At 40.2% G+C, this 27,642-nt stretch overlaps 1 protein-coding gene and 1 long non-coding RNA gene across 2 annotated transcripts; both read right to left on the bottom strand.

Annotated features, from left to right (window-relative positions):
- Window positions 1–3,696: 3,696 nt before the first annotated feature.
- On the bottom strand, window positions 3,697–19,211 carry LOC120548718. The gene is made up of 4 exons (XR_005637264.1): window positions 19,012–19,211; window positions 18,325–18,418; window positions 6,813–7,063; window positions 3,697–5,193 (listed from the first exon to the last, which is right to left on the bottom strand). It is a non-coding gene; the product is annotated as an uncharacterized LOC120548718 (long non-coding RNA).
- A 1,987-nt stretch (window positions 19,212–21,198) lies between these two features.
- foxa2 (forkhead box A2) lies at window positions 21,199–23,442 on the bottom strand. The gene is made up of 2 exons (XM_039785092.1): window positions 23,134–23,442; window positions 21,199–22,451 (listed from the first exon to the last, which is right to left on the bottom strand). The coding sequence occupies exons 1-2, from the start codon at window positions 23,203–23,205 to the stop codon at window positions 21,279–21,281; spliced, it is 1,245 nt and encodes a 414-aa protein (XP_039641026.1). The 5' UTR covers window positions 23,206–23,442; the 3' UTR covers window positions 21,199–21,278.
- Window positions 23,443–27,642: the final 4,200 nt, after the last annotated feature.

Here is a 27,642-nt window from a genome sequence, read left to right as displayed (position 1 = left end):
AATCCAAGGCTTAGGAATGACATTCAAATGAAAGATTACTACACGCATAGCTCAGCATATATAACATTTAAATCACAGAGAAGGTTCTTGCATGCTCATTTGAGAACTTGTGGGTGTACAGTGATCTGAGGTGTCCACTGTTTGAAAATAGGGTTGAGTTGGCTGAGATAGAATAAAGTATCCATCATGAAATGACACTTCTGTCGGTCTCTTTTTGAATGTGTGGAACTTTATATTATGATTTGTCATGTTACCATCTGGGTTGTTGCTTCATTGTGTCTTACAAGCATACGGGCTGTGCACAGCATTTAAATAAACCAATTAATAAATCAATCAATATACTTTTTTGATTTGATTTTAAACACAAACACTTTATTTAAGGCCCATATGTATACATATCTGTTTATATACATAATGAACTATAACATATACAAATGCATTGTAGGAGTTGCAATATTCATTAAGTACTATATTGATATGTTCCCTCCTGTCTTACAGTAAGACAATGTGTAGTCATAATACTTATTTTTATTATTCATAATTATAACTATTATAATTCCTCTAAATCATTCTAACCATTTTGCATGAAACTCTTAATAGTTTTATGAGCTTGTAAAAGTTTAACCTAAGATTCTGATTATTAGACATGATAATGCATTATGGGGTGTTACAGCAGGTCTAAAATGTGGTATCTATAATATATTGAGGATGTGGGCTTCACAAAAAGTGTTACCAACTCCTCCTCTCATCCTGTTCATTTTCTCCCTCACGTCTCTCCGCCGCTGCGCTCTTTTGTTCCGTCGCTCTGTCTGCTTTGGCCTCTGCTGCTGCTGCTGTGCTGCTGATGGAAGGGATTGTCTGGTTTTATTAATTTGACAAGGTGTGTTTTTTTTTTGTTTTTTTTTTTTGTTTTGTTTTTTTTTTTTTTTTTTTTTTTTTTTTTTTTTTTTTTTTTTTTTTTTTTTTTTTTTTTTTTTTTTTTTTTTTTTTTTTTTTTTTTTTTTTTTTTTTTTTTTTTTTTTTTTTTTTTTTTTTTTTTTTTTTTTTTTTTTTTTTTTTTTTTTGTTTGTGTGTGTGTGTGTGTGTGTTTTTTTTTTTTTTTTTTTTTTTTTTTTTTTTTTTTTTTTGTTTGTATGTGTGTGTGGTGCGGTGCGCAAAAAGCAGCAGCTGTCTCATGCACGCAATGCACACATGGTCCCATATGAACCCATTCACACAGACATTATTGTGGCATATAGACTATTATTTTATTGCATACCAGTAGTTTAAATCCGTTTACAAGATGCTATGATCTGAAGTACATCTTCTTCGTCGAACACTGCACAGATGCTGTCCACACTGGAACCATGTTTGTGTGTTATTACCCTCATATATTACCACTTTGTTTACTTCCTGGGCTGAAAATCACCAGTGTAATTTTCGCAGTCCCTTTGAGATGGCCATAATATGCCTGTTCTTGTATATACACTTTATTTGACTCATATGTTGGGGGTTCAATACATCCATATTGACTCAGGTAATTGAACACGAGGGACACAGGCAGTATTCATAAAAGAGGCAGAGAGACAATTCAGTGAATAGAGGATTATTGGAACAGCAGCGAGAAGCTTCTAGTAGTTTGTGCTCTGAAAGAGGCGTCGGGCTGTATGTCTGTCATTGACTGCAGTTCAGGCGTGAAGATGGCAGCACAGAGGTCTTCCACCTGAGCAGATTGTGTTCTGAGTCACTCCATTACCTGAGAGGACCACCTTTGTCTTATAGCTCCAAGTGGAAAATGAATACACACTATAGCAGGCAAGGACAGCAGGCGTCAGAGGGAGTGTGTGTTGAAGGTTTCTGACTATAAGTACATTTTTTAAGGCAAATAACACCTGCTCTTTGGTTTCTTTCTGATCATATCGTAGTATGTCTGCTAAATGGTTAAAAAAATCACTGTGAGCAAGCTTTAAAATTCTCTAAAGTTGGAGATTTGTTTTTCCAAAGGCCTTTGGTGTATCATTTAATTAACCTAGATAAAATAATAAAGCAGACCCTCAAAATAGGAGGCAGGTATATTTTATTAGCGTTCAGGGAGTCGACAGACTGTCTGGCTGATGGGGCAGAGATAGTGCCGGCCCACTTAGTTAACAGAGTCTGGGGACAGAGTCGTCCCTGCACTGACCCATGACTGACACAGCTGGCTGCTGGGTAATCAGTCAGCTGCAGCACACTGCCATTACGTTTTTTATCACTCTTCATAAAACAAGAAGGGCAACTTTGAAGTACCATTCTCTTGAATCTGTGATCTTGAGTCACTTGAAGGGACGCATTTTAAAGATTTGACTCACTGTGATTTGTAGGCCGTAACATTGATTAAATTCACTACTACACATATATACTACTGCTACATCCTTGTAGAAATACCTTGATATGTTAGGAATAAATGAAAAATATAAGACTTGAAAGAAGACACAAGAAAGGCTGCTGTGTGGCAAAGCTTTGAATACAGGCCAGTTATCTGTTTCTTAATCAGCCAATTTCTAATGGAAGCAGGTAGAGGTAGCACAAAGGTCCCCTCTGCTCGAGGAGGCCATTACTCATGAACTACATTTTCCATTGAGAGGGAATATTACTTCTTTCTAGGTGCGGGCCTGTCAAAAGACAAGGTTAATGCAGTGCAATGCTGCTTAAAGCACACTTTGCTCTTTTCAAATTTTACCATTGTGCCTGGTGAGATCAAAAGGGCCCTTTCAACATGTCGCTGTGTTCAATGAGCTTTCATGTCTTACCTCATTACTGGAAAACTTTTCTTTGATTGAGCCGAGGTCTGAGCGGAGTTTGGTCAGACAATGGGGCTGGACGACTTTCACCGTAACACAATGAGGAGGCAACAAAGATGTTGTCTCAAATCCCTCTCGAGATGTTGGGCCCCCACGCTTGACTGCGGTCAACAGGCCTGTGAATTACAGTAAGACCCCTAAAAGTGAGGATTTGTAACTCCTCTGATCAGACTCAGCTCACGACCAGCAGAGGCTAAATCCCTGCAGGGAACCAACGGCAGAACAGGGGATGAGCTGAGCTTCACCGAATACATCTCTGCCTATTTAAGCCCTGTCTGGTAGTCCCTGAAAGAATGGTTTAAGTTAATTAAACTTTAGAATATGCCTATGTTAACAAAATTGAGGACTGTACATTCAAAAGATCTTTTCAGAGAAAATTACATTTCAAATAACACATGACAATTTACCTTTTTTTAAATATATATTTTATTAATACAATTTCTACACAGTTGCAAGTTTTTTTAAAGTTCTAAGAAAGTTCTATCATTTCGTGCCAGGGCGGCAATATTTTTTCCAATCATTTTTGGGCAATAGAGCAAACAGAGCACTGAGTGAATCCTTGAGTATACACACCTTTCTCTCTTACTCTGAGAATTGTGCTGCAAACGTCAGAAAACCCAGACAGAAGTGCACATTTTACTGATCAGTAGCAGGTCTCTGAAGAAACAACTTTTGACCTTTTTCTTTCTCCATCTTTCCATCTCTTCCTCTCTCAGACACACACCATTTTTCTATCCTTCAGTGTTTCTCTCTCTCTCTCTCTCTCTATATATATATATATATATATATATATATATATATATATATATATATTTATATATATATATCTGAAGAGACATATATATATATATATATATATACATATATATATCTTCAGTATGTTTTTTCACTCACTCCTTGTCAGCCTCTGTTTTTCTACATTGGTCTTTCTCACTTTTACAACTTAATTTCCTCTCCTGATTGATTGATTAAAATTGTTTGTTTAAAAAAAATGTTTTATCATCTTTACAGTGACAATAACAGCTTTATAGGCGCAGGTAATTGCAGACTGTGAAACAAAAATGCCAATAAGAGACAATATAAATATCAGAGTGATTAGAAAAAAAAGCTGTCCCTGTGACCTGGGCTAAGTAGAAAATGGAAAATGAAATAAACTGCGCCTATTGTGAATTTTCCATCCTGATAATTTTTCCTTTCTTTGGCGGAGCCAGCCAATAAGAGCCAAGCTTTTGTTCCTGTTATCACACACTGTTCATTTGTCCGCCAGCCGGAAAGCCATGTTAAGATAACGCCATCCTATCATCTGATTGTCTTATCAAAGTTGTGAGACACAGCACCCCCAGTCACTCTGAACAATCAGTCAGCCTGGATGAAAAGGTTAAGTGCTCCACACACCTCTTGTTAAACATCTTAAAGTCAAAATACACAAACATAAACAATAAACCATAAGTGTTTATTGCACACACAATTTATTCAAGATTTATTTCTCACTTTAAGGTGTTTCAACACACCAGGTTGGCCAATACTCAAGCCCTGTTTAATTTCTTACAGCCTCCTCTCTGCATTTCAAGTGCAAGAGTGTGCAGCCCTTATACAGCGTTTGACACCAGGGTCAGTGGAATTGCCCCACTTGAACTAAAAGACAGTTAGTTTGGTTTGGAAAGTGAAAACCCGAATACCATTAATTTGTTTGCTCTCCCACTAGTCATGACCACAGCAAATGCCATCACCTCAAAGAAGTGGTCGGCCGTCCTCACTTTTATTTGTTTGTTTCTTTGGAGGGTGTGAGAAGTTGTGGAGCTGTGGCTGTAGCGGGCATTGAACTTGTGTGTGTGTGGGGGGGGGGACATGGGGACTCTCCAGAAGGAAGGCTTTGCGGGGAGAAAGCTATGGGGAGCTCGCAAACAAGTTAGCTAGCGACAGAGAGCGGGGATGGGGGGGATGGAGGTGGTGATGGTGATGGTGTTGGGAGGGGTGGGGATTCATTTAGCCAGGCATAGCTGCTCTTGTTTGTGGTTGTCCCTGACAGCGTCGGCAACGCTGCTCCAAAGCACCTGTGTTTGCTCACTAGCTTTCCCCCAATCTGCTCGAAAAATGCTGTGAGCATGTCACATGGTGGCCAGATAGCCTGGGCACCATGGGAATACAAAAGCCGGGGCTTTTAGAACAGTTAATCATTAATGGAGGCCTCTCTTTTGTTCCCATTCAGCTCCACGCTGACAGAGGCTTTGATATTACATATGGCAGACAGGTCAGACATAGATATAGCCAAGCACATCGACAGGGAAGTGCTTTCAGGCCGCTTGATGCAGGGTGATGAACGTAGATGGAAAGTAGCAGTGGAAAAGAGTCCTTCAAAGAAAGCCATGTGCATCTGTAGAGGGAGAACACACAGGTCAATCTTACATGACATATGTCATTTTACAGTATCATAATTGTAGTAGTGCTAATTAGTAGAGGTGAGTTGCTAAGGAGCATCAATACATGCAGGTTGTACATAAAAGCTCAATAAGTGTGCTTAATTACACTGGAAATCCTACCCTGCCAAAGCAAGAAACTTAGAATAAGGACGAGAAACTCATGATTACACTATTATCACTGACTGGCAGGACAGCAATAAACGGAGCAAGTCTTTCATGGGATGGGAGGCCACTTTACCGACTCCACAATTAATTAACATGCCCTAATCTCAGTTTGCTCTCCATCTTGAACTGTCAATGAAAAGTCCAGGACTCATTTCACGCCTGTCAAAGTGGGCTTTAGAACAGAAAAAAAAAAAAAAAAGCAATGCATGAACTTGCTTTCACAAAGCAGGGCCGAATTTATCTTGAGGGGTGATTAAGTTTACACAGCCACATTCTTATAAAGCACTAAAAGTGTCAAAGACAAACTCTTATCTCCCATTTACCTCAGCGTGCCAATGGTTCTTTATTGAAAGTTTAGTCATGACCCTAACCTAACCCCCACACATTGCTAATAATACTGTATGGGAGTTGGAGAGGATAGTGGGACCACAAACATTTACGGCTGAAAATGCAGCACAAGAGGAGGCAAAGTGGCCACTCAACGCAGGATGCTTGGTGCACCGAGAGTCAATAATTAACGTAGCACTTTTAGTGATATCTGCTCTCTCGCTCTGAGTAGAAGTCAAAAGATAAATGAAGGTTATGTTCCAGGGAATGAAATAAGGCTCCAACTTAGGTGCTTTAGCAAACATACCAGCCCATACATAGATTTCTTTTGAGAGGTTTTTGTGGCTCGGTCATCATGTCGGAGTTTCACTCAGACAATATGTTCTCAAGCTGGCCAACAATAGAGAAATGACTCAGGTGTTTGCACTAACATCAATAAAACTCTTCCTGAAATCTATGGAAACCTCTTTGCCTCTCAACATTTCCAAAGTACTAGATTATCAAATTTGTTTTATACTTGTTCTTTTATACCAATAATGAAATTTTATTTTCTACATAAGATAACATGCCCACGAAAATAACTTAACAGCAGAGCAATTATTGACATTCTAAGCATCATGGAAATATACATTTTCTTTTCATTCTGCTGTTGCATGACCCAGAGACTCAAACAGAAAATAAAAACATTTCATATCCTCTTTGAACGTGTGAGCGTCATGCAGCCATAAATCTTTTCCTTTCTTACATTCAGCTTGACTCAGTACAGTGTGTTTATTTGCTAACCCTGGTCAACGACGATAAGGGCCATTGGTGTCCCCAAACTGTATAGCTTGCAATCTCTCTTAATGACAACACGCCCATGTTTTTACCAACACGTTTGCACTGTGCAACCTACAATAAGAGGAAAATAAAGAACAAAACATAGGTGCTAATAAATCCTCTTTCTGGGCTATAAGGAAATAAATTAGGTTGAGCAGAGTCAAAGGATGGGCTTAACAAGTGTATGCTTCAAACAAAAGTTCCTGTTTCAGGAGGGAAGGTGCATGGGTGATGGATGGCTTGGCAAACATAGTTGACATACCTGGCCAATGCCATGGGCCGGTCACATCCCAGGACTGAGAGGGACATTGTGTGTGTGTGTGTGTGTGTGTGTGTGTGTGTGTGTGTGTGTGTGTGTGTGTGTGTGTGTGTGTGTGTGTGTGTGTGTGTGTGTGTGTGTGTGTGTGTGTGTGTGTGTGTCAGCTCTTCAGCAGTTATCCCTCTTCCCTCTGAGGCTTCCTCTCCCTCCACTCTTCCACTCAGGCCGTGGGGATCACTTCAGTCAGCAGAGCCCTGTTTGACAGAGACACAGCCTCCATATAAATCCCATCCTCCTATTTATTTGATGTGCAGTTCTACTAGGACGCCTTCGATCCGTCCTCAGGGAGCTCGCATCTCAAAACACTCAAATAGTCTGGGTGTGGCGATAAGCGCGGGGCTGGAATTATACTCCCAAATTCCCAAATCCTTATAGAGCATTGTTCCATAGCGTTTTAAGACACACACACCAGACGAAAACTGCCAGATATGGACCAGGGAATTGTTGCAATTTCTATTTTATATCCTTTTAAAGTTTTTTTTTTGTATATGTTTGTGTGTGTGTGTGTTAAATGTAAAAGATAAATAGGGGGGGAATGTGAATATACGAAGGGGAAAAGCCATCCAGGTTGCTCCATGATTGCAGTTTAGAGCGTGGGAGACGGGTCAGTGCAGTCTGGTGGATGAGTGGTAGACCTTTATGGGGAACACCCAGGAATGTTTAGTTAACTCGCCCGTTGCATTCAAGCATGTGTGTCAAAGGTGTTTACAGGGTGTTGACATTCACACATTGGCAGAGAGGTAATGTGAATAGTGTAGCCATGTGTGGCTGCGCTGGGCCCTGAAAGCGTTTAACAAAACTAATATGAAACGTGGACAGTCAAAATGTTCCAGCATGAACGGTGGCATTTAAATAAAGAAGTTGAAAACACTTCCGCAATTTACTTCTGTAATTCTTCTTTATTTAATCCAAAATTCATGCAATGAAAAACTATTCTTATTGCAGCAGCATTTTTAAGCTAAAAAGCATTAAAATAAATATCTCCTTTACACTGCCAGTAAAAAAAGATGATGTAATTGTAAATCATGAAATGTGCATTTTAAAGAGCACATTTTAATGTTTTGATATTTTTGTTAATTTTAGCTTTTTTGCTGTTGCTTTTGTGTTTAATATGTTGTCAATAAATTAAAAATCATTACTTCAAATATATGATAGCTTAATTTATGTATTTACATATTTAGATACTTTTTTCAAATATGATAATTTATTATTTGTTTTACATGTTTGTTTTGCATATTTTTAAAACCTTTCATGTTTTTAATTTAATTTAATGCAGCCTGTGATAAGTTGTGCTTCTTTATCTTTAAATTTACAGAATTCCATGACAACAGATAATTAGTTGGATCAGTAGTATCAACCAAGCAAAATGTATTTTTCAAATAACGTAGTTTTTTATACTTACACAATTAGATAATAATTTAAAAAGACAATAAAAATATTTGTACTTTTTTTTCCTATAAATTATTTTCTTTTTAATATCAGGTTAGAGCAATTCATATATTTTTTTTTTGTGGTTAAAATGTAAACAAAATGATAATGATGTGGAATAACATGTGGAACCGCTGATAAAACTAACCTGATAATGTGTGGTTTAATTTCCCCTTTATGTGATGGCTTAGCAATAAAACCCAATGATCAAGTCATATATCCACTCATTGTAGCAAAGGGCAAACACAAGATATGTAAATATAAATGTTTAACAGTTTAAATCCAATTTCCACTTTTTTTTTAAAACACAGTTTGTTTTTATAATATAAATGCTTTGATGTGCTGGGTAAATATGAGATTTCTAATCATGAATACTCGTGAAGTTTTTGCTTCTTTTTTATATATAAATGAACAATTTAATATTTTCATGAAAAACTGAGAAAGAGGCCATTTTAGATGCTATTTAACAAATATTGGAATATTCTTTTTTTACACAGAAAGAAAAAGAAAAATAGGCGATTGTTTAATTTAAAATGTTACACATATCTCAAGGTATATTTGTCTGAAGTGTCTCAACAACAAAAATTGATAAGTGCCAGAATTTTGACTATATTCTTTACTCTATTTTTCAACCTCAAATGCCAAAACCCTAAACACAGTAATTCTCTGAGAAGGCTATCTTTTCTTTCTGCAGTAGGTTGCCAAAGAGGCAACCAGTGCCAGCAAGCATAAGTCAGCATGTCAGTCTGTCTGCCTGTCTGTCTGTCTCTCTGTCTCTCTCTCTCTCTCTCTCTCTCTGTCTCTCTCTCTGTCGGTCGCTGTCTGTCTCTCTCTCTCTGTCTCTCTGTCTCTCTCTCTGTCTGTCTGTCTGTCCATATGACCACCCACTGAGAAATACGGGGCATAAAGTGAACCGCTCTAATCACCTTCCGTCTGCTTTAAACTGACCTAAAGGTGACAAAACACCTAACCTGTTAAAGTGCCTATATCTAAAATTACTTTAGGTCACATCACATTTAGGGACTGAACCACGCAGTAGAACGCTACAGGTATCACTCACGCCGCCATTGTTTAAGGTAATTGGAGGGGTGTTGTAAGTTTCCTACAGTATGACTCACACAGCTCTTTTCTCCACCCATGAATGCTGGAAGATTGTAGGTCATAGTGAACTTAAAAACGAAGTCCTCTCAACTCATAAATTACACGGCCACCGACAATCTTAAGCGGTGTTGAAATGCCTCGCACAGAGCTTTATTTCAGTGTTGGTGGAGCGTGAAGCTGAGAGCACCACCCCACAAGGAGCTCGGCTCTCACAGGCACAAATAAGACAGCTATTTATCTTGCCATACCTGAGGTCTGACATGCTGGCAAAACGCCGGTGGTGCACCAAAGGTGGATGTGAAAACAAGCACTTACTGTTTCTTAATGATGTTGCTCTTTGAGGTATTGCTTCCGTAACAGGTCATACCTTTATATATACACATATATATATATCTTAAATGTAAGATTTGATGCCCCAAACCAAAGGGTTTTCCTTCCTGGGACCTGTCTTGGCACAGCTACTGGCACTTTGAAATCTGATCTGATAGATTAAGAGCTTAGCCATTAGAATAAACCATTGTGGAATCATCATGGGTTGTGTTTTCACTCTGGTTTTCCTGCAGTGTATGTGTGTGCGAGTTGAGAGAACACTAGATGTTACTCTCCTTAAATACATTACAACTTTAAAGATAAAACTATGTATTTCTGTGGTTACATAAATGTGAAACAGCCAGTGAATCTCTTTTCTCAAAGGTCTTCGTTCACAACATCATATTGTGTAGAAATCATCCTCAGTCTGACCACCCAGGGGGTCCCTGACACCACAACCTTTACAGAGGGGGATGGGCGTGTGTGTGTGTGTGTGTGTGTGTGTGTGTGTGTGTGTGTGTGTGTGTGTGTGTGTGTGTGTGTGTGTGTGTGTGTGTTTTGTTTGTGTTTAGGCAAGTGTCTGCTCACATGCATGAATATGCTCCTTCATCTTATGTGTATTGATCCTCCTGTGACATCCCACTACTTTTTTGTGTTTGTTTGTTTCAGATACATTTACTATTGTTATTATATTCCCGGCAGACTTCAACAGGGAAGCACACTTACTTCCTGCCACGCAGACAACATTACATGTATTGAGTGTGAATACACATTCAGCGGAGAACTGGTCAATGTAAATGCAAACACAAACCAACAAACCAAAACAAAAGAGCACAATATGGATCCTTCTCTCAGCCACAGCCACTACACTTGCTCTGTTTGCCCTCTCTTCTGGCTGGAGTTGCCATTAGGTCATATAATGACCGCATCTCATTTCTCCCTCAAGAGCCCTCGGAAGCTTTCTGCCTTTGGCTGGAAAAGTACATCTTTGTCGGTTTCTAGAAATGGGACTCTTCACTTTGATTTTTCTTGCATCCCAAATCTAACTCTATCATATTTCCCATTGTTAATAAAAAAGCCACTTGGGCATCGTTATCGCACTCTGTGCTTGACTTGTGCTGCCTCCTCTAAGAAGAGAAGAGGGGTCAGCTGTTATCCCCCCTCCCCTGCCGCCACCCTGCCTTTTATGGCAAAGTGAGAGCGATTCAAACCCTAAACGAGTGCACATGCTAAGGTGAACAGAGATACACATGCTATAACCCGTTCGATTAAACAACACCGTCATGGCGGGCAGAATGTGGACAGATAAATGACCATACAGTATGGTGTACAATGGGAATTAAAAGTATAGGGCAGCTGGGCTCTTATCTGGCCAGGGAAGAAGAAACCAGGCAACAAAGGGAGGCCTAAGACTAAGAGGCTTGATGCATGGGAAAGCCATGGGCCGGCCATTGTGGCTGCCCTTCTGCTGAGCAAATAGTCCAAACTGTTCATTCCCCATCTCCCATTCTCTCGCCGGTACATTGTTTGTGTCCTTGCATTTCATTCTGACTGGGGAAGATTGCTCTCAGGGCCAGTGAGCAAACAGTCCAGAAAAGAGCCAGCTATCTCCTGCCGTTCCCAGGAGAACTAGCATTTTTATTTCAGCTCCAAGCTGTCAAAGGATTGGAGAGTTTATGTCAGGATCCTGAATTAATTGCTTTAAGCCTCAGGGCCGACGCCGGCGTTTTTATCACCAAATGTTCGGTAAAATGTTTCCTAGCAAATTATGCAGCACACCCCCCGCCACCCCACCATCGCCTCTCTTAGTCGCCAAACATTTGGTATTGGATACATACAGGATGAGTTTCTGCAACACAAATGATGTGTTTAGTTGTTGTGACAGCACAATGGTGTGAATAGTGATGGGCTATAGCACGGCTGTCAAGGATTTGGTGGAATGAAGGCAAACAGCAAACTTTTGTGTGTGTGTTTTTTTCTCTCTCTCTCTCTCTCTCTCTCTCTCTCTCTCTCTGCCTCTCCATGACGGTGGGTACACGAGCCAAGCTTTGGCAATAAAATGAGTAAGCTTACAGATGCCTCAATAAACCATAGCTGTTCAGACATTTGGTGGCCCGAGCTTTAAAGACTCCAAACTGTCCTCTGAACTGCCAAACTGATTTCAGAACCGTCTGTCATCCTCATATCCATCCCATGCTACTGCTTACTTAATAACTATACACAGTATAATACATTTGGATCTGCAAAGCTCCTATATATGCCTGCAAACTATACTGTATACTCCATTTATAAACTACTTTATTATCTTAAACAACCAGTTTTAAGACAAACTTTGCACTAAATTTCCTTCAAGTGAATGCATTAATATCTGTATTGTTATTAGTGAAAATCATGCAGTTTATACAGTTGAAAACTTTTTGGCTCTTAACACACTTTCTGATCCAGTGTATCAATCCTAAATATCCCAATTATCCTATGCAGAGATTTGTTTGGGGTTTTTTTTAATAAGAAAATTGCTGCAGTCTTTATAAACGTCACTATGTTGCCATATCTGGATGTGTTTTCATTCTCTGGCCAAAAACAACAAAGGAGCAGGCCGTCCAACAGTTCCACTCTTTAGAGCTACACACCAATAATTGAACCTGGAGAAACCATCTGGACTTTCTTTACACAAGTGCATCAGACTGCAAAGCGAACCATTATATTTGCATCTTAAAAGCATTTGCAATATGTCATCATGCCGCATGATGCTGTGCTATTTGTATAAGTAAGCCCTCAAACGAACTACCTGTCATACATCCATCACTGACTACAACAGTTCAATAGTTCCAGTCCTCTGGAGTTGTTCTCAAAAAATATGCAACTACTTTTCACATGAAAGTTTTTGCATATGAAAGGAAATCCATGTGAAATTTGCATAAATACATAAACACAACTGTCTGTGACACTATGACCTTAAACGGTGTCCACACCCACAGCTAATTTAACTGTATCCAAGGCCCAAATGAATCATGATATATATCTTTGATATATTATCTTTCTGTTGGGTACTTCAAGATAAGGGTATCCCAGCTCTGACCAATAAATCTGCCAGTTGACTCCTTAATCTGAAAGGATATTAAGTGACAAACGATGTGATGTTTCTGTCAGCGTCAAGCAGGCAAGGGTTAAATAGTGTGTATCAGGGGACTACTCTGCAGTGGAGAAAACATACAGGCCTCATCCTTCACCATAATCTGCTCAACAGCCCTATAGACACCTCCCAGCTTTCCTCAGTCCTTCAGCCCAGCATCCGCCTTTCCATTATAAATAACGCAGCCATTTATATGGGATTAAATTGGGGATTAATTTGATTCAAATCAGGGTATGGGAATTCATTAGTGGGCTGACAGTGGTTCTATACATGGGGGGAATTTAATTTGAATCCCCCAAGGGAAGCACTATGGGGCACTGGGGCCCCGTTGAAATGGAGGTCTTAAAGACAATGGGGGGATATTGTTTTACACATTAGATGTGGAAACTTGTAAGGTGGTGCTTTATTGCTGTTGATGGATTGTTATCAAATTGAGAGAAGCAATGCTATTAGGTGAGAACATCCTGAAATTGACAGACCATGCTGGAAGGAGAGGGTTTATCTGAAAGGGAAAGAGGGCTCAGATCTGGCCTTGTCTGTCTGCATGGATCAAGAATAGTTCTTGACACTTGCATGACAGCGTGGAAGTAAATACAGGTTTTTCACACATATTTGGCTCCCACTCATACGGTATTATAATAAGCCCATTATTTGAATGTCAGTGATTCTCATGAATGTTGAAATGGCATATCTATCCAGCCGCCATTCCTGACAAGCTGTGTGGTGTAAAGCAAAGGCATTAAATTTAACTTGGATGCAGATTACAGAATTCACCCCTGTAGAACACCATCTTGGCATTCTCTAAATTGGACAAGTCCCATTGTAAGATAGCCTATCACAGTGCACATGTCTGCATAGGAGAACATATGCAGGACAAAATATTCCGTAGTTTGTTATTCCGAGGACGGCACTGGGGGCACACGGGCTTGTTTGCCTTTGCTGGGAGAGGAGATTGGATTGGGGGTTTAAATGAATCGCTGGCGCACCACATTTATAGGTTTCATTAACTTTTAATGAGTTGGGTGTCCTTCGCTGTGATTGGCTGGCAAAGCTCTGCCTTCACTTCCTGGAACTGGAGCTGAGGGGGAAGTGAGGAGATATTGCAGCATGTTGGCTTCCATGTTATGGCCATGTGCTGCTGAATGTGCCACACTGGGTGGAAATGGGTCAGAAGAGGGGATAAAACGAGGTACTATTCCAAAGCAGAAGCCCCAGATATCCATCAGCACTGGCAACCGCTGAATCTAAAACCTGGAGGTATCGAGTCTCAAGGGGAATAAAGAAACCTTGGCAGATCAATCACAGCCAAGCAGGCATCCCTTTACCACAGCTGACTGACATATCGTTTTATGGTCACTTTGCCAACAAGGTTTGATCTCAAAGACAGGCATGAGACCCACTGGGAAATGTCTGTGGAATTACCAAAGAGGAGCTGGAAGCATGAGAGCGTGCATGCACACAAATGTTTCCAGCAGTCAACTCAAGCAATACTTCATATTTTTGAGCATCTTTAATCTCCACGCTATATATTATCTTTTTGCCTGGTTGATTACACATCTATTATCTTGCATGGAGGGGTGTTTCTGTACGCTTTATGTTTCTCCTTGAGAAGCTAATCCTTTCCTCAAATGTGCGGCTGAGCCTCACTTCAGCTCTCCCGAGAAACAAAGGCCTTTCCTGTCATCCCCATTTTATCTCCACCACATTGAAATACGATGGTAAGTTCTTCCTTCAGACATGTACATTATCTCCATCACCCCTTGATGGTCGTTTGTTCTCTTTAGAAACCTTGATCGGTTTGGTAAGGTGGGGACTGACTTCTCTTCCATTCTTATGATGACAGACCTGTGTTGCAATACTTTACAAGGATAAACACTGACCATCCATCCACTTCCAGTCATATAAAAGCAGCAGGGTAGTGAGAGGCACCCTTTTCTGGCCTGAATGGATCGCCTTTAGGTCACTGCACGTCCTGCCAGCTGCTGCCTCACAGTACTCAATGGGCATTGTTGGTTAACCTCACTCTCTTCTCTCTCTCCCTCTCTCTCTCTCTCAGGACATTAAGGAGTCCTACACTGGAATGTCACATAGTTGTGTCAGAAGAGTGCGGACACATCACAGTCAGCGGCCGCATTCTCACCCTGTCCATCCACTCTCTTTTAAACACACACTCACACACACACACACACACACACACACCTCTTCTTTCCATCACAACAGAACAATATCTGACCTGCATACATCCAGATTTACTCTAATAACAGACACATATGTCAGTTATTGGTAAGTGTAAGACTTTTAAAGTGTCATCTTCAATAAGTTTAAAAAGTGAACACTGACCATTACAAATCTACTTCTTGTTTCAAGAAAAAAAAAAAAAGGCCCAAGTAGAAAGACAAAAAAAAAGAAAAATTGAAGAGTGTGTATGGCTTTCGGCTGTTTTGTACACATTTGTAAATCCCTGATTATACTCTAAAATGACATTTCAGAAGAAGAACAAATTTGTTGTTTTGTTTGAAAATTGTGTAAAATATCTTCACTGCACAACAAATATTAACCAACCATTTAGATATTAACTAAGTGGTAGTCATAGTGCTACATATATGCATTATTTGCAAATGATGGCAGTTTTAATTTGAATTTAAAAACTCATGTAAGAATTAATTTTTTTTTTAAACAGGATGTAAAGTCCATTACAGTCAAACAGTCCATTGTTAAGCTTTTTCCAGGAGGCCAAATACAATAAAACTGTGTGAACAAAAAGTTTGAATTCCATTGCTTTATACACTAAAGCATTTGATCAATGTACAATTTGAATGTAATTTATATTGTATTCTTCATATTCATATTTTCTCTATAAATACAAAAAGAATCATTACCATAAATGCATAAATGTATGAAAATATTTTTAGCCTTCTCTCATACTTTAACCCTCATAACCAAATGTATTTTAGTGTAGGCCTATAATATGACAACAGACTGTTTGAATTAGCCTGCAAATTTGCAACGCAGTATACGTTTATGTAAAAAGAAATGTTTTTCCAATTTTATGTAGGCTGTTTCCAAAGCTTGCTTACTTTATTTTCAGGTTTTGAATCCTAAATTCCCAATAAGCCAATTAAAAATATTATACAATAATACAATAATATTGACAGCAGGATAATAAAATAAACAAAGTTGCAATAGAGGCCAAAATAATTATCAATTCGGGTCAGATCAATGGACAATTTTATTTCAAATATTTTCATGCATTGCTTAAATTATTTCCTTATTGTCCCTATAGACTAGCCTAAATTTGACATTAATATAATCGTATGTCCTGTTGTTTTTTCAAACATTTTTCGAACTGAAAAAAATTGGAGACACATACGTTCGTTCGTTCGTTGGACGGACTGGCTGACGGAGCGTCCCAGGAGGACGGGCCGCCTGCTGAGAAACCATGGGTGGCTTTGAGTTTTGACTTTGTCGTCCTTTTAATATACTGAGGGACGGCAGTTTACCTTGCTAAGATATGGGATTAGGAGTATTTCTGCTGAAAGAGGAGTTAAGTCGGGCTAGTGTGGACGGTCCCTCCCCTGCAAAAGGCTGAGACAGAATTACAGCTTGTTGGACCGGTGTCCCGCCGTCGCCATGGAGACAGATCTACTTGGGTGTTCCACTCCGCGGGCTGCAGCGTAGGCTAGAGCCTATAGGTGCGGCAGGCGTCCTGCTGTAGCCTATAGGCCTAGCCTATAACACCATCTGACTCCATGAAATAACTCTACACCCGACAGATACATAGCCTGAAGAGCTATTGATGATTGAAGAGTTTTATCCGATTGGAGGATTGATTACCAAATTATCCTGCACAGATCTGTTGCCCAGCTGCTGCGCCCCTGATGGGAATTTTCATATAGCTTAATATTTCTATTAGGCTATATGATGTCCCCTCTTCCATGCATCCAACTCCTGTTAGGAATGGTAGTGCCCTTACCCTGCTATATTGGTGTTGGTGATGGCGCGATGGATATGACACATGCCTTTGGTGTGGGACATCTGGGTTCAATTCCCACTGTCAATGTGTCCCTGAGCAAGACACTTAACCCCTAGTTGCTCCAGAGGTGTGCGATCTGTGATATATAGCAATAGTAAGTCGCTTTGGATAAAAGCGTCAGCTAAATGACATGTAATGCAATGTAATGTAATGTAATTCAGTTGACGCCCATGGGTGGATGCGCATATGGCTTATTGCCATAATAGCATAATAGCAGCTATATGGCTTATATATTCCATGAAAATAGAGGCCCAAACTCGCCTAGGCATTAAAATGCATCGCTGTAGGGGAAATGTCTCACTTCGGAGGTCTGGTACAATTAGATGCTAGACATGCAGAAAAAAAAGTAGCAGACCTGTTTGAATTTGTAGCCTACTATTGGCTATTATTTTTATTATTATTACTTTAATGCATGCCCTGTTTAAACACATCTTTATCATATTTGTATTCCATTTAGTATGCTGATGACCCGTCAGTAATCCGCAGCAGAGTCAGACTGCCTGAGAAAAGATGCGTCTGAACGCTTTGTGTCTGTGAGAAAGGAGGTCTGATTTTCAGGCCTTAATCAAGAAATATGCAAATACGGCAACAAGAAATACAGAGGAATCAGGTTAGCGGAGTAAAAAGGGATCAACAGGCTGGACCATCCTTTATTCTGTTGCTATAACAACAAATGGGCTCGTCTATGGTGCGGCTATAGGAGCTGCAGAGGTATCATCCCTGATGGAAAGCATGTACAAAGTTAGGAGATGAGGAAGGTGCAGTGATGTGGCCTCGGCGAACTTTTGTCCGCCAGTACAGATTGAGGTTGGTTACCTTTGAACCGGCAAAGCTCCAAAAGGCCATTCCCATCTCAGTGTGCGCCAGAGAGGGCTTGACTGGGGTTATCCCGCCTTCAAAGGATCGGAGGAGAGCCGCGTCCGGATACAGTTGTTTAATATTGGCTAATGGACATGGGCTCTCCATCTACTTAAGATTTAAAAGAACAAGTTATCCAAATATGGCTTCTTGGACATTATTTTGTAAAGACATCATTGCAGAAATATTAGGGGACCCTTATTTCCGGCTTATCATTATTATTATTATTATTATTATTATTATTATTATTATTATTATTATTATTATTATTCGGCCTGTTGTTAGGCTTATTATTAATATTAGTATTTCACTGAGATGTATTTTATTTAATCAAATAGTGATAAATTACGATTAATATTTTAAGGATTATCAATGAGCATCGCTATTAGAGCTACTTTTAACATATAAAATACGCTACAATGAGTTTTAATTTCTGAACAAGAAAAAAAACATGTAGCCCATATTACCTTCATTTAATAAAGGCTTGACATCACAATCACGAGCAGTTCAATGTAGTCTCAGGCTTGAGATTTACTGATAAACATTATACCTAAAAAAAAAAAAAAAAGAACTCTTAATCGATTTGTACCTACTGGTATAATATAAAAGCATTCGCAGGATCACTTCTGTAGCACAACTCGCTTTCATGACATCAGTGCAGCAGCGATGATATCAGCCAGCCGCACACTGCAAAAAAAAAAATAACTCCAACTCAAAAAGGCATTAAGTCCATAATAACTTATATTTATCTGAGATACGCAATTTTCACCTGTTTCCGGTGTAAAATCAATAGGGATTTTCTAGAATGAAGTCATATTTTTTATCTTGTTTTAGGATTTTGTTTTAAGGAATCCCCAGCCCTAAAAAAAAACAAGTGAAATACCCATTCTCTTTTTTTCGCTTTATAAGTTACATTTTAAATCAGCAACGAGACTAAATCACCTGTTAGTGACAGTTAGTTATTGCAAGGCAGCAGGCTCGCTCTCCATCACGCGATTCAAAGACACAGAAACTTGAAGCAGCCTCCATCACACAACCTGCAGTTCGCCTTTTTGCACCACCCTGTCGTGAAATCCAATACGTCTCCTTTCTCATGAATTTAGGATATCAGCCTCTGCCATGAGCAGCAGCCGCAGCACTCAACCCCACCACCACCACTAAAACCATTCCCCTCCTCGTGCATGTCCGGGAACGGCCACCAAACTACATCTCCCTCTGTGTTAAAACAGAGATATATTTTTTTTAAAAGAGAACGTTATAGAAGATAAAAAGCTTCATACCTGTGCAAAATAGCTGGTGCTTGTTGTTGGCAAGCCACACAGGAGCCCATTGTAGAAGCTCGCCTTCTGCCTTCTGCAAAGGGCTCCAGACATCACGGCATTTATTTGAGCTCAAACTCTGTCACTGTTGACTTTAGCACAAAGCAAAGATTTCACTGCCCCGCTAGTTAAAAAAAATGATTATTTTACAGAGATATCGATCAGTGCGCTATAAAAAAAAAAAAATCAGCTTAGCATTATATGTCTAAAATGAATAGAACGAAATTTAATGTCTGTGTAAATTTACAGAGCTGTGGCGTCCTATTCAAAGTTTACACTTGTGCAATTTGGATTGTGTGTGTGTGTGTGTGTGTGTGTGTGTGTGTGTGTGTGTGTGTGTGTGTGTGTGTGTGTGTGTGTGTGTGTGTGTGTGTGTGTGTGTGTGTGTGTGTGTGTGTCTGTGTGTGTACTCTTCCTATATGCGGGCATAGCATCCACTCTATTGTTTACTGGCTTTGTTTATTCGCAGATCACACTGTTTAAAGTACGATCTGCAAAGAGGGTCTGGAGAATAAACGCACACTTTAGGCCCTACGTGTTCAGAAGGCGAAGGGGTGTCATTCAGTTATAAGGGGAGCAGAAATTTCCCCTGGCCTTGGATTTGAGCTCAGCAGGGAAGGGCGTGCAAGAGGGGGTGGGGTGGGGTGGGGGGGTCGATTCATTTGGACGACAACTAGGCTATCTTATCTAACAAGAGGGGAGGGTCCAACTACTTTAAAAGTAGGGAGTAGACAATGGACCCCCAGATTGTGGGGAGAGAAGTTAGAGCATCACATTCAGACGGCTCTGTTCCCAAATCAGCCCCCTATTCCAGCAACTATTCTCCTGCTCCGCGGGGAGGCTGTTTTATGTGACAATGACACTTAATCTTATTCACTGATTTAAACTTTGTGTGTGTGTGTGTGTGTGTGTGTGTGTGTGCGCGCGCGCGTGTGCGTGCGTGCGTGTGTGTGCGCGCGCGCGTGTGTGTGTGTGTGGCAGGCAGGCATAGTGTTTGAGTGACAGTGCTAGACAGGTTTGAATCATAAAGTGTCTCACTGTACGTGCGGGAATTTAAATAGCTTCATTATTCAACACTTCTTTCTCCAACTCTTCTTTGCAGCAGCGGGATTTTTAGGTAGATTAAATTGTACCAAGTGTGCATTAGCGATTCTTTGGATTGATTGCATGTCTGCAAAAAAATAAACATTTTCGTTTGCAGCATATTTTGGGTAAAATTTGTGTTTTATTTCCTGCTTTCTTCTTTCTAAAGTGCTTATGGGCTGTCTACGTCGTCACTTCAGCGCCAAGATATTACAGTGGTTAATGTGTTGGATACATTTTTAACCCATAAATACCTCACTTTGCGTTTGGGATTAATAACCGTAGGCCTATCTGTTTTGTTTACTTATTTTTTTCCTAATGATGATTGCCGATTGAGAACATTGTTCTTGTTGTTGTCCTGCAAAGCTATTAATCACTGCTGAAAAGATGCGCCTTATTATAAAAGCATATGGATAAGAATATTCTTTCAAATAAATAAGAAATATTGTGAAATTCATTGTATGCACTTATATGGAATTCGTTTTGAATTTTTTTTTTTTTTTTTTTTGTATTTTGTAAACTAATTCAAATGCAGGCTATGTTTTTCTTTAATGTAAAATATTTTTGCCTACAGTTTTTTCTGTTATATTGATTTTAATGACATATTAAGTGCACCCTAGGAACATAATTGCTGTAATGGTTGCATTTAGACTACTGTTGTTGTATAGTAGTAGTAGTAGCAATAATAATAATAATAATAATAACTACCACACAACATCATATTCAGAAAACAAAACCATAAACACTTTAATATAGATTCTGTTCTTGTCACTACAAGAATACACATATACAAGCCATAAATAGGAATTACACAAATGATTGAAGAAATCCTGCGAGGCATTTAAATTCATTTAAGAATTCGGTTATGCAGATGGAGGCTATTATACAGCAAGTTGATGTTTGTCTTTGGGGTCCATTCCTGAAGCCGACTTCTGAACAGATCTCGTCACATTATCATTACTTTTAATTATTAATATCAACATCCTCTCTTAAAATAATTAGGCTACTAACAAACTCGACAACTAAAACGGTGGGAAACGTCAAAAATATCGGAAATACATATTGTACACAAACTCTATATTTATTTTACAAATGTACAAATTGAAAGGGGAAGAAAGTCCACATCGGATGGATGGCTGAAGAGTTTATGTGGAGTTCATGATTGGCCTGGAATAGACGCCTTGGTAGTAAGTTGTTTCAGGTATGGTTGAAGAATCCAGACCGGCTTTCCCCGCCATGGAGCCCATGGAAAGAGCCCCGGCCATAGGGGAGCCATAGCCAGAGTAATGCATCACCTGCTCGTAAGTCTTTAGGTCCATCTTGTGATGCTGCTGCTCCGAAGACATGAGGTTATTTATGGAGAAGGGGTGGTTGAAGGAGTAGTGGTGCTCCGGCTTCAGGTGCGCTTCGTGCGCAAGGACAGAGTGATGCTGAGACATGAGGTGCTGGCCCTGCGACACCGGGGAGGCGGCGGCGTGCTCCGGGCTCAGGGCCTGGCTCGTCTTCATGTCCGACAGGGACCTTTTGTGCTCGCTGACGGAGGAGTTGGAGTGCGGGGACTCGTTTCCGTTGCAGCTCTCCGAGCTGCTGTTAGAGGAGCCGCCATCTCCCCCTTTGCGCCCGCTATCCTTGCTCGTCTTCTTATCGCACTTGAAGCGCTTCTGTCTCCTCAGATAGCAGCCGTTCTCAAACATGTTCCCAGAGTCCGGGTGGAGAGTCCAAAAGGAGCCTTTCCCGGGTTTATCCGGCGACCTGGGCACTTTGAGGAAACAGTCATTGAACGACAGCGAGTGGCGAATGGAGTTCTGCCAGCGCTGCTGGTTCTGTCGGTAAAAAGGGAAGAGGTCCATTATCCACTGGTAGATCTCGGCCAGTGTCAGCATTTTGCTGGGAGACTGCTGGATGGCCATGGTGATGAGGGAAATGTAGGAATACGGGGGCTTTGCGTGCGTGTAGCTCCTGCGGTAGGTCTTGGGGTCTCTGGACCTGTTGATGTTAGACTGTCCGTACATAGGGCTCATGGCGTTCATGTTGGTGTAGGATGTCAGGGCGTTCATAGATGCGGGCTGCGCGGTCATGGGGCTCATACTAGGGCTCAGGGCTGCGCTCATGGCCGTCATGCCTGCGCCCATGCCGTTCATGGCTCCGGTGCCCGGTGACATGCCGGTCATGGAGGGACTCATGCCCGTGTTGACGTATGACATGTTCATGGAGTTGGCTGTCATGTTGGCAGTGGTGCCCATGCCGGACATGCTCATGTAGGAATTCATAGAGTTCATTCCCAGGCCTGTGTTCATGTTGCCAACCGAGGTGTAACACTGTCAGTGAGGGAAAGGGGAAATCATCAGTTTCATCTGGCACAAGGGTTACAGTGAGGAGTTCAAAAGCAGCTGTAATGACTAAACACAGAAGATCTTTCAAATCGCAATGAAAGCATTCATTCAAAATAAGATAACAGTTATTTTGTAAAGGCGCACGGGCTCGTAAAGGTTGAAATGGACCTATATGATTTTGCTTCCGCGTGAAAGACTTTCAAAATTAAAAACATAGCTGCATGTGTGTTTAATGCCACTGGTATGGCAAATAGAATTTAAGCGAAATAAGACGCGAAAAATGCACAATGTCGATGAGAATGTGGACACCTAATGTGACACACAAAACAGCGACTGCAATACAAATATTTGAACCAATCTCCCCAAAACCAAACAGCTCAGATGTTTGTGGAGTGGAAAAAATGACACACAAAAAAAATCTGATTTAGTAAAGATACGTATATACTTATGGAATTATATTCCGAATGAAAAGTCCTCCCCCCCCCCCCAACCCCAACATGTCAAGCAACTTTGTTAGGATAGTGCCCTGCGTAGAGATGGGGGAGGATTTGGAGGCGCCTCAAGTCAATATTTGATCACAAAGTTAATATTATCTCAGGGCTAATATTGAGTTGTATAAAATGGGATTGGCTTTAGACGGAAAAAAATATATATTTAAGGTACCCACCTCGGGCTCTCCGTAGTAGGTGCTCCAGTCGGTGTGTTCGTGTCCTTCCATTTTAACTGCTCCAAGCATCATGGAGGACTTTTACAAAGCGTCTCCCAGCAGGGGAAAAGCAGAAAGTCTCTCTAATAGCAGGTGACTGGGGACCACTGAGTGTATTTAGGTCGTCGGTGTGTCCCTTCGTCAAGGACTGGCGTTGATGTGTGTCTTATGGAGCCAGCCGTGAAATGCGTCTGTCAGTGACTGGAGTTCAAATGACGCTCCGTGCTGCCTGTTAACGCTGTGATATAGCTCTGTGCGCTAGGCAAGCCTCCAATCCCTACTTCTACGCCTTGGGCCCTATTTGAATAATCTCCTCGCACCTAGGCGTGAGACTCCTCAAGCTCCCCCTCCTCCACCCCCAATTGTACACCTGCACTGGCTGAAAAGAACAGTTTCTTATGAAAAGCTTCATTATATACTAATCTTATTGTATTTTGGCTGAGGCAACATAAAAGAGCTATAAAAAGGAATGTTTTGGCGCTCTTCGTTGGTGTGCTTTTCATTACGCACATCCTCCAACGTGCTTATTCCACCTCAACTGATCTGAAATCATAAAGCATTTTTTTTTATTGCGTTGCGTTCAAGGAATTTATAAAACTGTTGTTTTATTTTACACTAAAATACCATTTATGAATCGGATAAAGGTTGCTCTATCAGTAGAAATCCACTTAAATGAATGTATTTAGGCAAATGTATTGTATTGCAGGATGTTGCCAGGGTTGTGTTGCTGTTTGATTCCAGGCACATTATGTGACACTCAAAGAGTAACAGTGTGTTTTTAAAGGCCACCTGGAGAGAATAATGATCTCATGGCTGATGTGGGCCTGCATGAATGCATGTGTATGTGCACATGATCACTACATTGAAATGATGAAAGCTCCTTTGATATTGGTGAACATAAAAGCCATTTCATCACTTTGCCCCAGCTGTTTAACAATCACGCTCTAATACATATCAGTTGGTTTCCACATATTTGTCACTATTAAAGTGTTTTTCTAAACGATTTCGCTATTATTTGCAAAAAAAAGGTGAGATTGTATTACTAACCTGGATGACAGAATTACTGTTTCCAAATGTTTTAATTAGCGTTACTAAATATGCTAAGCATAGCTTCAGAGCGCCCTCTCTCGGTTATTGCCTCCAACTGGCTTTGCTTCTTCTTCTTTTTTGTGGCACATAAAGCATCCTCATTCTTTCATATGGTGGTGGTGAGACATTTTAGAAACGATGGAATTTGTGTACATTTTCTTTGAGTTTTTGTCACAAAATAGATACAAAATAATAATCATGTTATCTTGTGGAACCCGTGTCATGGTGAAAGTTTACCTAATGTTTAAATATCTACCGTCACAACATCAGACGGAATAGCTCCGGGCTGATGCGGCCCTTTAATTCTCGCAGCCTGCCCTGTACAGTATTTGTATGACACAAACATCAAGGTGAGGCTGCAGTCCGGTGCCAGCCACGTGTCAGTAGTGGTACATCTATTTGACTGCATATTTACGCAAGAGCATAACTATCAGTATAGAGACCCATTAGTAAAGGCGAGTAAACCTGTCGTGTTGACGAGGGACTAACAGAGTCTGCTTAACTTGGAAATGAGATCATGAGAAAAAGCTCTGTGTGTGTTTGAGGATTGGGGATTTGACCGGAGAGAGCTGGAGATGGTCAAATTTGCGCTCTCTCGGTTTGACGCAGTCAACACACGTTTTTAAGCTTTTTTTTTTTTAAATAATTAAAAACGACAATATACTTTCATAATGATAGTTCAAGCAAATAGACATCTAACATTTATTGATTGGCTATATTATTTATATTAGGGTATATATTTATGGGCAGATATTCCGAGGTGTGGAAAATAAAAGTGCAGCCCTGTTATAGGGCTATATTTTTATCCGGATTGAGCCTGTGGCTCTTCATATACAGTACATGTCTATAAACATACATTCATTAATAATAATAATAATAATCCACGTAAGGTTATATATAAAACATTGACATAAAATCCCTTTTAGTCGTATTTCTGTTACGTAAAAATAAGCCTGAGATGTCTACACTTTAGTTTGCTGTTACACAAGCATATATGGTTGGGTGTTTTTTTTTTGTAAAAAAAATTAGGACAGTTTTTACTCAACTCTTTAAAACCTCTTCTGGTGGATATTTACTTAACCGTCCCTGTTCCTAACCAAATCAATAGGCTTGAAAAGACTTCCAAAATTACAGACACCAAATCCTCAGTATTCTAAAATGGTCCTTGACCTGCATGACATTATGTTCGTCAATGAGACATGTTGCTAATTCCAAAGTTAATCATCAACCTGCCACAGTCCTCTCACATGGGTGAAGGTCACATTTTGGATTTGGTCACAAACAAAAACTTTAACTGGGCCTTTTGCTGCCACTCCGTCACCCTATTTTGTGTATATTCCTCATGTATCCTCTGTAATGTGCACACAGTGTCCCTATACCACATGTGTAAAGGAGAGGCACTCCAGGACTAATAATGGTCCTGATACGTTTTTTAAATGGGGAACAATAATGTTGGGCAACGTCAACATCTCTCTCTGCCGGGCTAAAGAGGGTCATCACTCCGAGTCAGCTTGACCATAGAGCTTATCTAGAGGCATAGCTCATACAAAAATCAATGACATTAAAAAATAAAATGATGATATCACAAGTGTAGACCATCAGACGTTGCTATAACAGTTTTTTTCAATGCAATCACAACATGCCAGTACATTTAGTAATTTAGGCATCACCAAAGCATCAAACAGCACCACGTGTTTTCTTAAACTTGCAACATTGGTGGTTGGGCTGAAGTCAGAGTAGCTTTAATTCACTGAGCCTGCATGGTTGGAAGTCAAATAATGACTGAAATCCAACTTCATTGCATTACATCCAGATTTAACAATTGGCAACAATTACAAATGCTGTGTGTAGGCCTGTTGTTGAATGATGAAATACTAAGGTTTGCACTTCTGCCACAGATACAAACTGCAAATGGATGTTATTGAATAGCAGCAACATTTTAGGACACATTCATGGATTTTTATTTTTTTTATTTTACATAAATTACAAAACATTTTTTTAATGATTAACTTTTAATAGACAGGATTTGTTTGTTTTGCACAGTACAAGCCTCTTATAATTATATTATGATCATGTTATGTCCGTGGAAAATTATAGGCTAATAACAAGGTGCAGATAATGTAAACTTATGGTTAAATATAGATATTAATTCGTTTCTATTAATCTCTTTCTGTTCTTCTATGTTTTATTTTATTAACATGACATTTAAATTGGTCACCTGCTCTACTAAGCTTAAAAAAACAGACATTTTTTGAATAGTTCAGCACATTAATTGGAGCGTTGTGATTTTAAATGCTGCTGCATTTATTGTTGATCATTCTGTTCCATCCCAGCTCACACTTTCACAACCCTGAGCATACACTGGAAAGGAGGATTGCATTTACTTTCTCTCACAAGGATGAGTAAAAAACAAACTGAAGTAGCACACTGCGTTCTTGTAAAATTGACTTGTTCCGACTAAGAATACATCCAGCACCCAGACCAGTGGTGTGCCCTCTGTGTCTCCTCTTTCAAGGCTAGTTTTGACACTTTGTTGATCAATTAGCCTACATGATGATCAGTGTTACATTTCACACATTCAGTTGTCATTCCTTTACTGGTTATGACAAGGGCAAACACTAAATGAAAAAAGTTTAATGAGTCAGTTAAAGAAGTGAAAGCACAAACACCTGCATGAGCGAGGCCAAAATGACACCCAAAGCCTAGTTTTCTGGTACGTATGCTGTTGGGTGTCTGGGGGGTTTTCTTGGGTGCAGGGCCGGGGGGTGAAAACAGGCATGGTGCACCCTGGTTTGTGAGAGGAAGGCGGAACTCTTCTAGCATTCCTTCAAACACCCAGGAGTTGTTGGCAGGAATGTGTTAACTTTAAGCTTCAACTTTCAAAGTGAGGATTTTTTTTCAACTGAAATTGAAAGATTCACTTAAGCATGTCCCCTTTTTTTTTGCTGCCTTTGTATCCATCTGAGTGCGCCAAGTCACACAAAACAGCACAGGGCAAAGGGTTAAGTATGTAATTCATCAAAATAAAATTAATAACGAGAGAGTCTTCCTCTTAGAAAGTGCTGGAAAAAAATGTTTGCTGCCAACTTGCCTGTGGTGACAGTAAACATTCCAGAGCCGGGCTGGAGTTTGGACTTGCCATTATCTGCCACAGCTGTGACAACGCCTGTTGGCTGCAGGTTTGTGGCTGGCCACACTGTGTTTACCTGGAAATGAATCTGAAAAGCGGCTGGACTGGGAAGGCACACAACCCAGCTAAATAAAAACCGAGAGTGGTCATTGCAACGACATGCAGTGTGGGAGGGAGTCCAAAGTTATTGCACTGGCCCCAGTGGGTCAGGGCGCAAACACAGGCGTCAACGCACTAAGGATATCCTCAAA

This window comes from Perca fluviatilis, chromosome 20 (assembly GCF_010015445.1).
Source record: "Perca fluviatilis chromosome 20, GENO_Pfluv_1.0, whole genome shotgun sequence".
In the NCBI taxonomy this organism is placed as follows: Eukaryota; Metazoa; Chordata; class Actinopteri; order Perciformes; family Percidae; genus Perca; species Perca fluviatilis.
Note: the sequence above shows the minus strand (reverse complement) of the source record. Positions and strands in the feature narration are given on the sequence as shown.

Coding starts and splice junctions, on each gene's coding strand:
- foxa2 (XM_039785092.1), bottom strand. CDS start 23,205: ATGATGCTTGGAGCAGTTAAAATGGAAGGACACGAACACACCGACTGG. Junction 22,452..23,133: donor CCTACTACGGAGAGCCCGAG/GTGGGTACCTTA, acceptor CCTCACTGACAG/TGTTACACCTCGGTTGGCAA.